The sequence below is a fragment of the Odocoileus virginianus genome, chromosome 11 (assembly GCF_023699985.2).
Source record: "Odocoileus virginianus isolate 20LAN1187 ecotype Illinois chromosome 11, Ovbor_1.2, whole genome shotgun sequence".
NCBI classification, from domain to species: domain Eukaryota; kingdom Metazoa; phylum Chordata; class Mammalia; order Artiodactyla; family Cervidae; genus Odocoileus; species Odocoileus virginianus.
This window is the reverse complement of record NC_069684.1, coordinates 50,387,104-50,402,088: the sequence shown is the minus strand read 5'-3', so window position 1 is coordinate 50,402,088 and position 14,985 is coordinate 50,387,104. Positions and strand designations below refer to the sequence as shown.

Here is a 14,985-nt window from a genome sequence, read left to right as displayed (position 1 = left end):
TGGCTCTAGCTGAGTGATCACACCATCATGATTATCTGGTTCATAAAGATCTTTTTTTTACACTCCTGTGTATTCTTGCCATCTCTTCCTCATCTTAATATCTTCTGCTTCTGTTAGGTCCATTCCATTTCTGTCCTTTATTGAGCCCATCTTTGCATGAAATGTTCGTTTGGTATCTCTAGTCTTCTTGAAGAGATCTCTAGTCTTTCCCATTCTGTTGTTTTCCTCTATTTCTTTGCACTGATCACTGAGGAAGCCTTTCTTATCTGTCCTTGCTAGTCTTTGGAACTCTGCATTCAAATTGATATATCTTTCCTTGTCTGCTTTGCTTTTTGCTTCTCTTCTTTTCACAGCTATTCGTAAGGCCTCCTCAGACAGCCATTTTGCTTTTTTGCATTTCTTTTTCTTGGGGATGGTCTTGCTCCCTGTCTCCTGTACAGTGTTATGAATAATACATTATAATGAATCATTATTTTTAAAATTATCCTACTTTATTACACAAAGTATTTGAAATAGCTATAAGTCTTAGCAAATATGAGAGTCACAAATCCAAGAATAGGACTCATGTTCTCCTCAAAAAGCAGTTTGTTTTTTCATATGATCCATTATTAATTTTTGGAGAAGAAAATGGTAATCCATTCCAGTATTCTTGCCTGGAAATATCCCGTGGACAGAGAAGCCTGGTGGGCCATAGTCCACGGTGTCTCAAAGAGTCAGATACAGCTTAGTTGGCTGGACAACAAAAACAAATTATTAATTTTAATGCAACTATGGCATAAGAATAGATACTAACAGCAATAATAGATCCAACCTGGAGACTATTACTGTCTAAAATGTCTTACAATAGAATATTTCATATTAAATATCAATAACTTTTTACTTGAACGTTTAGACTCGATGGCAAGAAACAATTGATCAAATAGACAACAAGTTGGAAGGAATTTTGGGTGACATACTAATTTCAGCAGCATGCATTGTCTACAGTGGAGTGTTAACAGCAGAGTTTCGCCAATTGATTGTGGAAAAGTGGCAGAATCTTTGCACTGAAAACAACATTTCTTTGTCTTCTGACTTTTCTTTAATTGAAGTCATGGCACAAAAACGTGAGGTAGTAACATATTTCTGTTATCCAGTTAAGTGATTGTTGTTGGTTTGGATTGCGCGCGCGCGCGTGTGTGTGTGTGTGTGTTCACACATACCTTAGGGCTTGAATCCATTCCTTAAATTATTTTATAAGTAAAAATAAAGAAGTTTACTTTGTATTTTTTAAATTATACTTCATATAGCTCAGTTAAGTCGCCTTAAGTTTCTTATCCCCTGGGAAACAGTCAAAAATATCCGTTTTCCATTGTAATTGTACTCTCATAAATATAGCCATTTCCTCTCCCAGAAACCCATCTAATTAATAAAATTCATGTTCTTGTCAAACCATAGTTAGTAGTCTCAGAAATATCCAAAATTATAGACCTCACATTTGTCAATTTATCAATAAGTATTTATTGTCTTATCTATGTAAGTTCTGTGCTGATGTTGCAAAGGCAAAAAAGAAAACACGTATTTTTTCATTCATAGAGAGTAATTTTGGATTGGTTTTCCCACTAATAACTTAAATTGACCATCAAAAATACAAACTCTCAAAGCGAATACTGGCTTTTCATTTTCACAATGCTAATAATAAATTCAAACCCAAATATATCAGTAACTGGGATTTCCCAGGTGGCACTAGTGGTAAAGAATCCACGTGACAATACAGGAGACACAAGAGATGCAGGTTCGATCCCTGGGTTGGGAAGATCCCCTGGAGTAGAAAGTGGCAACCCACTCCAGTATTCTTGCCTAGAAAATTCCATGGACAGAAAAGCCTCATGGGCTACAGTCAAGAGGGTCACAAAGGGTTGGACACAACTGAGCAACTGAACGCACATATCACATCAGTAATTACAGTATATGTAAATGGACTAAATGGTACAGTTAAGTCTAAGATTGTAAAACTACATAAAAGTATAAACCAAAGCATGAAACAGAAGCTACATGTTTTTTAGGAAAGACACAGTTAAAACATAAAGAAGATTGGCAATAAAAAAAGTAGGAAGGCGTTTGCCATTTATTACCAAAAATAAAAGACAATAGACTTTAAGGCAAAAAATGATTGCTAGAATTAAATAAGTTTATGTTAAAATTAGAATTGGTTTAATTATTCTTCAAGATTATGTTAACAATTCTAAATCTGTATCTAATAGCATGACCTCAAAAAATATAAAGCAAACATTAAAAGAACTACAGATAAAGATGGACAAATCTACAATCATAGTGAAAATTTAATACATTTCTCTCTATAACTCACAGAAAAAGAACACACAAACCAGTAAGAATAAAAAAGATTTGAACAACATAATCAACAAATGGACATTAATAGGTTAATAAGACACTGCAGCCTACACCTACAGCGTTCACATTCAATGCCAATATAGAACATTCACATTCAATGTTCAATATAGAATATTACCCAAACTGACCATGTAATGGACTATAAACAAACTTGTAACAAATATCAAAGGAATTGAATCATATAGACTATGTTATCTGACAAAAAAAGCAATTGAGCTAGAAGTATATAATTAAAAGCTTCTCTTAAAATCCTCATTTCTGGAGATTAGGAAATGTATTCCCAAACTAACCACAGGTCAAAGAAGAAATCAGAATTGAATAAATGATTCATTGTCAAAAGATTTTCTTTTGAGATTGGGAATATAACAAAGGTATATCCACTATTTCCGCTTGTATTTACTGCTGTACTGGAGATTCTAAACAGTGCAGTAAGGCAAGAAAAAAATAAAAAAATATTAAAATGGGAGAAGAGAGACAAAAAATATATAATGTTGCAGATTATATGTATCTAAAAAATCCAAGAGAACACGTAGATAGATCACAAGCATTGACAAACATTTAGCAAACTTTCTGGAATTAAATTCAGTATAAAAAAAAACCAATTACATTTCTGTATACCAGCAACAAGCAGGGTGCATGATGTTTTTAGACACAATTTATCACAGCATCATACTGAATCTATCAAAAAGTTATCTTAAATTATAGAAATGAAACTATAAAATGTTATTGACATAAATTTTAGGAAACTTATATAAATTAAGAGTTATACTATGCTCATGAATTGGAAGACTCAATGTTCTGAAATTGCCAGTTCTTCCCAAATTGATCTAAAGATCCAGTGTAATCCCAGTCAACTTTCCAACAGGAAGGGATGTGTTTGTGTGTTGGGAGGTGGGGGTGTCAGATGACAAGCTGATTCTAAAAGTTATAAGAAAAGGCAAAGAGCCAAAATGTCCAACACAATGTTAGTAAAGAACTGGGTGGGAGAACTTGCAATATCAAGATTTACTTTAAAGCTACAGTAATTAGGACAGTGCTATTATTTATCCTTGTGTAACAATTTAAGGATAAATAGCTATACCAATGAAGTAGAACTGAGAGCCCAGAAACAGATCCCTAAATAGGTAGAACTTTGATTTACATCAAAGGTGATATGTAGTGCAATGAGGAATGGGTAGGCGTTTCAGTAAACAGTGGTGGATAATTGAATATTCATTTTAAAAATTGACATTATTTTATATTACACACAAAAATTTCATTGAAGTTAAATTGTAGACCTAAATGTAAAAGGCAAATTAATAAGGTGTAATTTAGGAGAATGTATTCATGACCCTAGGTAAAGAAAAGATATCCTGAGCAGAACTAAACACAAAAGAAAAAGTTGATCAATTGAATTACATTAAAATATAGACCTTCTATTCATCAAAAGACACAATTGAGAACATAAAAAGGAAAGTCAAAGAACAGAAAAGGATATTTGTAATAATATGCTCAACGAAGAGCCTTATTCAGAGTAGAAAAGAGAGCCACTATAAATCACTAAGCAAAAGATAAACAACCCAGTTAATAAACAGGCAGGAGTCTTGAACAGGCAGCTCACAAAACAGACTATCCAAATCGCCTTAAACATAGGAAAGGTTCTTAACCTCATTATTAATTAGGGACTGAAAAGTAAATCTAAAATGAGACATCTGTTGTGATGAGCATTCATCCCTACTGATAAACAAAAGAATGTAATGTCCTGAATAATTACTCACCTTACCAAAAATTTCATGTCCCAGTTGTTTTAAATTGTTCATTTCTTTAGTCCATTTAAGGGCTTCCCTCATGGCTCAGCTGGTAAAGAATCTCCCCACAATGCAGGAGACCCGGGTTCAATCCCTGGGTTGGGAAGATTCCCTGGAGAAGGGAAAGGTTACCCATTCCAATATTTTGGCCTGGAGAATTCCATGGAATGTATAGCCCATGGGATTGCAAAAAGTTGGGCACGACTGGAAGACTTTTAAAGATTATTTGTCCTTTTAAAGATTATTTGATAATCTGTAGGATTCTTTAGTATCCTGTACAATATTAGAAGATGTGAAGAAGTTTATGAAACAACAAAAACTCTAATGATTTCTTTCCAGATCCGCCAATGGCATCATCAGGGACTTCCTCTTGGTCAGCATTCAACAGAAAATGCCATCTTAATCAAGAATGGCCTGCAGTGGCCACTGCTGATTGACCCACATAAGCAAGCACACAGTTGGATCCGTCAGATGGAAGGATCTAGGCTGCAGGAGCTCTCCACTAAGGATGACAATTATATCCAAACAATTGAGAATGCTATGAAAACAGGAGGGAGTATCCTCTTGCAGGTATTTGGACAAAATGACCTAGTTCCAGATAGCTGACACACAAATTTTAAGTGACAGGTAACTTTGTCAAGGGAAAAAATGATAAATAAATAAGTGCATAAATAAATGCAGTATATTTTCAATGTTTAATTCTCTCACATCTTTCACAGGTATATAGACATTAAAGATTTACATGTTCTAAATGCTGTGCCTTTTCAGCTGATTTATTTGTTATAAAATGAATTTTTTCTTTATTTTATTTATTTTCAGAATCTTCCTGAAAGATTAGATCCAAGTTTAAAGGAGATTTTGAAGAAGGATATTTACCAGAGAAGAGGTCAATATTTCATAAAAATTAATGATTCTGAGATTGAATACAATTCCAAATTTAGGTAATGTATTTCATAACTGAATTGAATCAAATATTTATACTTTTAAAGATCAATAATATTGAAGGTCCCATATTTCAGCCCTGATAAGGTTCTCCTGGTGGAAAAAGTCAGATTGCATTTTGAACATTCTTTTTGTTTTTGTGTTGCCAGTAGCACATAATAGTAAACAGAATGGAGAACAGATTTTTATGTATAAAGTCATTCCAAACCAATATTTTCAAACTGTGCCTGATGGAAGCTATGGGTTCTATGAAGAGTCTTCAGAAGCAGTGCAAGAAGGGCAGCAATCAGGAAGCCCAGCCCCACTTGAACCCACGGACCTCAATTTGATCTGTTTGCACAATATTTTATTTGGGCAGGAAAAGCTTCTGCTTCTTTAAAAAACAAAATCCACTTCTGCTCCCTAGAGCAAAAAGATATTTTGCCTAGACAGATAAAAATATTGTGTCTATGTTCCAGGCAGTTATGGGCCTCCAGGAAACCAATTCATCAACCAATTTCTCAAAGCACTATTATACAGCCAAATTTAATTACAACAAAAATACAGTTCCCAAGGGAATAAGACTTTGTGTTATCAGTTATGTGCATTCTCTCCCTCAATTCATAATCAAAAGATTACAGTAAGCAAGTAATCCATAATGAGAATTAGAAGATGATGTTAATGGCCCCTAGCCTGGTGCATTTAACTTCTTTACAGGGACTCTGACAGACTGACTCCTTACCAGTTGTCCTGACTCTTGAACTTGTTGGTCAGTGAATCCTCTAACTTGGGCAGAGCTGCCAAATTCTCACTCCTCAACTAATTCTGACTCCTTAGAATTCTCCCTTTTTAGCCTCCTTCCTTCTGTTAGTAAAACATTTTCCAAAGTATGTTTCTCAAAGCATCATTTCCAGGGATTTAGTTGGGGTAGAAGTAGGGGGTCACTCAAAAAAGGGATTCTGCATTTTCTTAAAGGGCTGAGTTAAACAAAGTTAAACAAGATTCTTTCCTACAAGGACTTAAAATCTCTTTATTTGTTGAACAATCCTCTTCAGAAAATACTGTTCTACAGAATGCAGTTTGGAAAGCACTGCGTTAACACATTCTTTCTCTGAATACAGCCTGATTGATTAAACAATAGCTTAGAAATACTACTGAAGTAACATTGCCCTGAACTGATATCCTCGTCCCCATGTTTGAATTCCATGTTTGACGATGTGGTGGAGGGACTATTTTAGAGGGCAAATGATGACAGATTCCCTGTCAATTGTTAGCCGTGTGATATTGGCAACTTATTTAACCTCTGTAAGCCTCAATTTCACCCTTTATAAAATGTTGTTGTTTCATTGCTAAATCACGTCTGACTTTTTTGGGACCCTATGGACTGTACCCTGCCATGTTCCTCTGTCCAAGGTTTTTCCCAGGCAAGAATACTAGAGTGAGTTGTCATTTCCTTTTCCATGAGATCTTCCCAACTCGGGGATCAAACCTGTGTCTCCTGCGTTAGCTGGTGATTCTTTACCACTAGGCCACCAGGGAAGTCTGGTCCAACCCAAAATACTGGGTTGCTATGAAAACTAAAAGTGATCCAGAATCCCAGCACTCTTGAATGCTTCCACTGGTTCCACATAGCTCCAAGCCACCATCACTCTCTCACACATTTTAACCAGTCTCCTAGCTTCCTTCTTGTCCTCTGTCTTCCCTTTGCTCAGGCTGCTCTCAAGACAGCAGCCAGAGTGGTCCTCTTATGAAACATCATGTCTCTCCTCTTCTCAAAATCCTCCGTTGGCTTCTTGCTCACTCAAGGTGAAAGCCATAGTCTTTACAATGATCTAGTAACAAATCAAACTCCCATTATGTAGCATTTTTCTTTCCTCTTCCTTATGCTTAGACCAAATATGTACATAATTTATGGTTGTATTTTTAAAGCTCTAGACAGTACTTAGGATAAACTGAGAGCCTACTTTGTGTACAAGACTGAATAAAACTAAAAATTAATCTTGTTTAATTCCAGAAGAAAATTTTTTGTTATTAAATGAATTTGTTTCATTTTCTTCTTCTGCATATCCTTTGAATAATAACTGGTGCCTTTCTCACATTTTAGGTTATATGTATCTACAGAAATAGACAACCCCTATTTTCCTCCATTCCTCTATAGTTTTGTTACTATGATAAACTTCACAGTAACATTCCAAGGATTTCAAGATCAACTCTTATCTATTGTATTAAGTCATGAAGTTCCTCATTTAGAAAATCAACGTTTCCAGCTCTTAGAGAGTATTTCCCTTGATGCTAAGACTCTTGAAGAACTGGAACAAAAAACATTAAATTTACTACAGAATGCACAAGGTAAGTTAAGATCTTTAGTGATGTTAGTAGACCCTTGCATACCTTTGTAAAGGACAGAATAAAAGTTGAAAGGACTATTCTGAATTGTTACCAAATACGTGCATGCTCAGTCGATTCAGTCCTATCTGACTCTTTGCAACCCTATGGGACCATAGCCTGCCAGGCTCCTCTGTCCATGGGATTCTCCAGGCAAGAATACTGGAGTGGGTTACCATGCTCACCTCCAGGGGATCTTCCTGACCCAGGGATCAAACTCTTGTCTCTTACGTCTCCTGTTAATTAGCAGGTGGGTTCTTTACCACTAGCTCCACCTCAGAGGTTCTATAGGAAATTCCAAAGATTTTAGAAGCTCTGTGCCAAAAATGGGAATGAAGACCAAAGATATATTTCTTATTATAAACCACAAAATAAGGTATATTTGTTTACTATGAAACTTTAAATACACATTTATGCCTGGAAAGATCTGAATTTGTTCCTTTTCTATTTTGATTACACCTAAAAGCTGTTTCTTAGTAACCCATGACTAAGCTATTCTTCTATTAATCACAAGACTAGTTACATAAACAAGGTTTCCATATCTGTTTCTCATGCAAGATTGGAATCATAGTTGTTAACTTCTTAGGGAGCAAAACAAAAACATCTAGGTATTACGTAAACTACATAGAAAGCAACACAACTGATCTAATGAGATTCAGGAACACAGCCTCTCCTATTTTCTGATCAATGTCATATTTTGCTATAACCTTTTCCTAAATTGGACAAACAATAATTTTAACAAGACAAAGGAAAACTTCCTTATGATAACACACATTAGTGCACTATATCTGTTATTATGCCTTTAACGTTTATTCCGTATTAATTGTTTCTCTTTTTAGAGTCTGAGATATTTTTAAAAGGCTACAACTTTTTACAGATAGTACACTTAATAAAAATTGTTCTTGGAAAAAGCTCAATAAAAGACCCCTTGATTTTGAACATATTTTATTTCTCCTTTCCAAGTTTTAGTAAAAACAGATTATCTTTACCATCTTTTTGTAAATATTTTATATTTGGTGTGACTCCTCACCCCCTGTGGGGAAAGGTAGGTCAAGGGTAGTGGCTATAAGAAGCAGCTCATAGTTTAGATCCAGATGTAACTTAGACTGCTTCACCTGCATCAATAAAAATATGGTTTCCAGATCTTCAAATGTAATAATCCCATGATTCCTTTCAATGGCCATGTCAAACCATGTTTAGTTCTGGATGCCATCCAAGAGGGTTTTTTTCAAATTGTGTCCAGAGGTGAGCATCAAGGGGTCTAGAAATTGTATCATTGAAAATATTTCTCATTTTGACACTAATGTCTCATTTAAATGCTTTCTTTGCTGCAATCACCCTCTGTGTTTTTTTCAATCTGACTTTATTGAGGCCTTCAATGGCTAAGTCAAAGATCTCTCTTGGAAAATGTCACATTGCACTAGAAAATATGGGAGTTATTTTCAAATATCTTTTGATATTGATTTCTAATATAATTCCACAGTGATAAGAGATCAGACTGTATGGTTTCAATACTTTTAGACCATGACTTTTTTGCCTCTTGTTTTATATTCCTAGTTTTTATGGCTCCTAGTTTACAGTCTATGGGAACTTGAATAGAATTTGTATCCTACTGTTGTGTAAAAATCATATAAATCTTAATTATGTTGTATTGGTTCACAGTGCTTTTCAGGTCTACTATATTCTTCTACTTCTTTGTATAGTCATTCTATTAATTTTTGAGAGTTTGATATTGAAACTCCAACTAAAATTCTTAATTTATCTACTTTAAAAAATGATTGTAAGATAGATAACCAACAAAGACCTACTGCATAGCCCAGAGAACTCTGCTAAATATTCTTTAATAACCTAAATGGGAAAAGAATTTTTAAAGAATAGATACCTGTATATGTACAACTGAATCTTAGTTGTACACCTGAAACTAACATTGTTAATCAACTATATTCCAATATAAAGTAAAAAAAATTTTTTTAATTAAAAAAAAACACTTGAGGGAATTCCCTGGTGGTCCAGTGGTTAGGACTTCATTCTTTCACTGCCTTGGGCATGGATTCAGCCTCTGGCTAGGGAAATAAAATCTTGTGAGTCATAGGTCTTGGCCAAGGGAAATAAAAAAAGAGCACTTGAAAAGTAGGAATAGCTCTACTATAAAACAGTAGAGTTTAAAATGGGAATATGAAAGTTGTCGTACACATTTGAAAGGGATAGAACTATTATGTGTGTTTCTAAAGCAGTATTTTTTTAAAGGTGAGTAGCAACCCATTAGTGGAATGAAAAATCACTTTTATTGATCATTATCAACCTTGTTTAATAAAATAGAACACAATGGAAAATACCAGAGTACATCACATAAAATAACGCTGCTGTTGTTATTTTCTGAAAATTTTATTTTCATCTTCTGTGTGTATAGAAGATCAAGTGGAAATGCGTTCCTTATGGTGAAATGGCTATTTATTATGTGCCTATAATAAAAATAAAATCCTCAAACCTTAAAGTAGTAGAAATAAGAGACTAGAGGATGGGAAGGGGGAGGCATATGTACTAGTAATCAAATTTTTTAGAAACATGGCCTATCTTCATTTAAGACAGGTCCATGTCCAAAATAAAACCTACAAAAGGCCAATAGTAAAACTCTTAGATAAAGAGTAGAGAATGAGGAAATTGCCATGAGAAAATAATTATTTAATATTCCAATGGTTTTTATTTAAACTCATTTTCTGTCTTTAGGATTTGTATTAGATGATGAGGAAATTGTAGACATCTTAAGAAAATCCAAGATGACTTCAAACGAAATTTCAAAGCGAATCAAAGCAACGAAAAAAGCAGAAAGTGAAATTGAAGAAACACGTAAATTGTATCTCCCCATTGCTACTCGGGGTGCCCTGCTCTACTTTCTAGTGTCTAATCTTGCAGAGATTGATTACATGTACCAATTCTCCCTAGACTGGTTTCGTAAAATGTTTGTTTCATCAGTAGTTTCCAAAAGCAAAGAACAGGAAGAACACAGTCTGAAAAGGGAGAGAATGTTTCTGAAAAAAGGTCATGAAATCACAAGTCTCTCAAAAGAGCCTAAATTGGAAAGAAAAAGAACCTTAGATAGACATCTTAAAAATTCAATAGATACATTGACAAGAAACATTTTTAAGGTGAGACATTCTCAAAGGTGAATTTTGCACATTTATTTGACCCAGCTAGGCTAGCCTAACAGTTATGCTCTCTTTATAGGTGGTCTCTTCTGCTCTGTTTAATCGACATAAACTTTGCTTCTCCTTTGGGCTTTGCGTTACAATCATGCAAAATAATGCTAATGGAAATTTAATGCAGGATGACGTTGGATCTCTACCAGAGGAAGAATGGAATATCTTCTTAAATTCTAGCATGCTAGTAAATATTAAAGGTGTAATGCCCCAGCCTAAACTCAACAGTAAGTAAAAATAAAACCCATTAAACACATTTTCTGAAAAGTACTAAAAGATCTCTAAGGTGCGCCAAGTCAGTGCTTCAACACTGATTAAACTAAAAGCAATTTGAAGTCAAGTACAGTATCTAATTCATCACTGTATCCTCTACACTGTTGAGCATATTAGGTGAAAGTGAAAGTGTTAGTCACTTCAGTTCAGTTCAGTTCAGTTGCTCAGTCGCGTCCGACTCTTTGTGACCCCATGAATCGCAGCACGCCAGGCCTCCCTCTCCATCACCAACTCCCGGAGCTTACTCAAACTCATGTCCATCGAGTCGGTGATGCCATCCAGCCAACTCATCCTCTGTCGTCCCTTTCTCGTCCTGCCCCCAATCCCTCCCAGCATCAGGGTCTTTTCCAATGAGTCAACTCTTTGCATGAGGTAGCCAAAGTATTGGAGTTTCAGCTTCAGCATCAGTCCTTCCAATGAACACCCAGGACTGATCTCCTTTAAGATGGACTGGTTGGATCTCCTTGCAGTCCAAGGGACTCTCAAGAGTCTTCTCCAACACCACAGTTTGAAAGCATCAATTTTTCGGTGCTCAGCTTTCTTCACAGTCCAACTCTCACATCCATACATGACCACTGGAAAAGCCATAGCCTTGACCAGACGGACCTTTGTTGGCAAAGTAATGTCTCTGCTTTTTAATATGCTATCTAGGTTGGTCATAACTTTCCTTCCAAGGAGTAAGCATCTTTTAATTTCATGGCGGCAGTCACCACCTGCAGCGATTTTGGTTAGTCGCTTAGTCATGTCCAACTCTGCAACATGTGGACTGTAGCCTGCTAGGCTCCTCTGTCCCTGGGATTTCCCAGAAAAGAATAGTGGAGTGGGTAGGCATTCCCTTCTCCAAGGTATCTTCTCCACACAGGGATCAAACCTGGGTCTCCTCCTCTTCTTTACCATCTGAGTCACCAGGGAAGCCTATAACTGATACTCAATAATTTTTGAATGAATAAATAAGTGACAATTGCTAGGTTATTATAATTCTAATCTATAAAGCAAAATACCTAATGCTTGTTAATAGGGACACACACACACACACACACACACACACACACACCCTTTGATTAAATACCATCAGAAGGTGAATTTCACCCTTCTAACTATAGTTGCCCTCAGTTTCTTATGAAAATTCCATGAAAATTTGAACCACAAAAATCATGCTTATCCAAAAGATTAGGCAAACAAGTATTGGATCTTTGCAGATGCTTCAGTTTTGAATATTTTTAATATGTTTATGTTTTAAATTATGATAAAAATATACATAACATAGAATTTGCCATCTTAGCCATTTTTAAGTGTATGGTTCAGCAGCATTAATACATTCATATTATTGTGCTGTGTTATAATTTTAAGTTGTTGTTTAGTTTCTAGTTGTGTCTGACTCTTCATGACCTCCTGGACTGCAGCATGCCAGACCTCCTTGTCCCATCTCCTGGAGTTTGCCCAAGTTCATTTCCATTGCATGTCCAGCCATCTCATCCTCTGATGCCCTCTTCTCCTTCTGCCGTCAATCTTTCCCAGCATCAGGGTCTTTTTCCAATGAGTTCACATCAGATGGCCAAAGTATTGGCCAAAGATTCAGCTTCAGCATCAGTCCTACCAATGAGTACTCAGGGTTGATTTATTTAATATTGGCTGGTTTCATCTCCTTGCTGTCCAAGGGACTCACAAGAATCTTCTCCAGCACCGCAGTTTGAAAGCGTCATTTCTTTAGTGCTCTGCCTTCTTCATGGTCCAGCTCTCACAACCGTACATGACGACTGGAAAGACCATAGCCTTGACTATACAGACCTTTGTCAGAAAACTGATGTCTTTGCTTTTTAACACACTAAGTTTCTCATAGCTTTTCTGCCAAGAAGGAATTGTCTTCTAATTTCATGGCTGTAATCACCATCCACAGTGATTTTAGAGCCCAAGAAGAGGAAATCTGTCACTGCTTCCACATTTTCCCCTTCTATTTGCCATGAAGTGATGCCATGGTTTTAGTTTTTTTAATATTTAGTTTTTAGCCAGCTTTTTCATTCTCCTCCTTCACCCTCATCAAGAGGTTATTTAGTTCCTCTTCACTTTCTGCCATTTGAGTGATATCATCTGCGTGGTTGTTGATTCTTCTCATGGCAATCTTGATTCCAGCTTGTAATTCATACAACCCAGCATTTCTCATGATGTGCTCTGCATATAAACAGCCTTGTTGTACCCGTTTCTCAGTTCCAAACCAGGCAGTTGTTTCACATAGAGTTCTAACTGTTGCTTCTTGACCAGCATATAGGTTTCTCAGGAGACAGGTAAGATGGTCTGGTATTCCCATTTCTCTAAGTCACAACACATTAAATTTAACGGAAATCTGACATTCTCCCTGAGGAGGAAAAAGTGGTGATTTGTCAATTGTTTTCAGACTATTAGCAGAAACTAGAAGTCAGAATGAAAATATGAAAACAGCTGCTATCCAAACATTTGGATAGTTTTATTTTTTCTTTGCTTTTATAGTACCAAAAGCTGGCACACAGTAAATGTTTGGTAACTGACTCTTGAATCAATGAAAGTTCTTTTGAATTTATTAAAATTATTTTGCTTGAAAAAATAGACAATAATAATTCAATGGCTTTAAAAATTTTAAATGTATGGAACAAGGTATCTCAGAAAAATCCAAGGAAAATGTGAACAGCCAAGCATCAATATGAAAATAAGTACAGACTACTGTTAACATAACTCAACTTCTAATAGTTCTCAGACTCTGCACCTCACAATTCTAGACACCATATTTACAAGAGGGTGAATCTGAGTGTCATAACCTCATGCAGAAGTTTATTCCTCAACTACTCGCCTAAGACCAAGAGACAAGATCATGCAGCAAAACAGGTGGCCAAAAATTCAGCAGCAGCAGCAAATCTAAGAGGCGTCTACTGTAGTTGCAATCATTAAAACATTCTCAATATACTCTCAGAAATAACAACATCATATCACCTTGTTGCACACCTGAAACTCATATAATGTTGAATGCCAATTATATTTTAATTAATTCATTAAAATTATTTTTAGCTCTCAAGAAAAAACAAAGATATTTAATAGCTTCCGTTTTTAATTATGTAAGCAATGTGTATTGATTATAAAAGCCATTATAACCACACATACAGAAAAGAAGTAAATAAATTCTACCATCCAGAGAGACAACTACTATTAATATTACTATGTTTTATCCTTTCACTTTTTTCTTCCACATATATATTCTTTATATTCGTATTTGTATATGTTCATTTTTTGAAATATATTTGACATACAATGTTACCTTAGTTTCAGGTGCACTACATAATATTTTGACATTTGTATACATTGTCATTTTATTATAATCACAACAAGTATAGTAACCATCTGTCTCCATACAAAGTTCTTTAAATATAATAGCCATATTCTTCATGCTGTATATTACACACTCATGATTATTTATTGTATAACTGAAGGTTTCTACTTCTTAAACCTCTTCATCTATTTTGTCCACCCACACCACCTTCTGGCAGCCACCCATTTGTTCTCAATATCTATGAGTTTGCTTTTGTTTTGCTTTGTTTGCTTGGTTTGTTTCTTAGATTTCACAAACAATCTAGATTTAGATTCTTCATGCAGCATTTCTCTTCCTCTAACTTATTTTATTTAGCATAATACTCTCTAGGTCCACTCATGTTGTTACAAAAGGTAAGATTTCATTTTTTATGTCTGAGTAATATTCTATTGTATGTGTATACCACATCTTCTTTATTCATTTGTCTATCAATGGAACTTGGGATGCTTTCATATCTTCAGTTCAGTTCAGTCTCTCAGTTGTATCCAACCCTTTTGCGACCCCATGAATCACAGTACAACAGGCCTCCCTGTCCATTAGCAACTCCCAGAGTTTACACAAACTCAAGTCCATCGAGTTGCTGGTGCCATCCAGCCATCTCATCCTCTGTCATCCCCTTCTCCTCCTGCCCCCAATCCCTCCCAGTATCAGGGTCTTTTCCAATGAGTCAACTCTTTGCATGAGGTGGCCAAAGTATTGG

General features: G+C 35.5%; 1 protein-coding gene across 1 annotated transcript in view; it reads left to right on the top strand.

The window, feature by feature from the left end:
- Window positions 1-14,985, top strand: part of DNAH14 (dynein axonemal heavy chain 14) — a 400,834-nt gene that overhangs the window by 317,940 nt on the left and 67,909 nt on the right. The window contains exons 66-71 of the mRNA XM_070474451.1: window positions 893-1,108; window positions 4,515-4,745; window positions 4,995-5,116; window positions 7,201-7,445; window positions 10,209-10,627; window positions 10,707-10,905. Of these exons, the coding sequence (XP_070330552.1) occupies window positions 893-1,108; window positions 4,515-4,745; window positions 4,995-5,116; window positions 7,201-7,445; window positions 10,209-10,627; window positions 10,707-10,905 (1,432 nt within the window). The remainder of the gene's footprint in view (window positions 1-892; window positions 1,109-4,514; window positions 4,746-4,994; window positions 5,117-7,200; window positions 7,446-10,208; window positions 10,628-10,706; window positions 10,906-14,985) is intronic.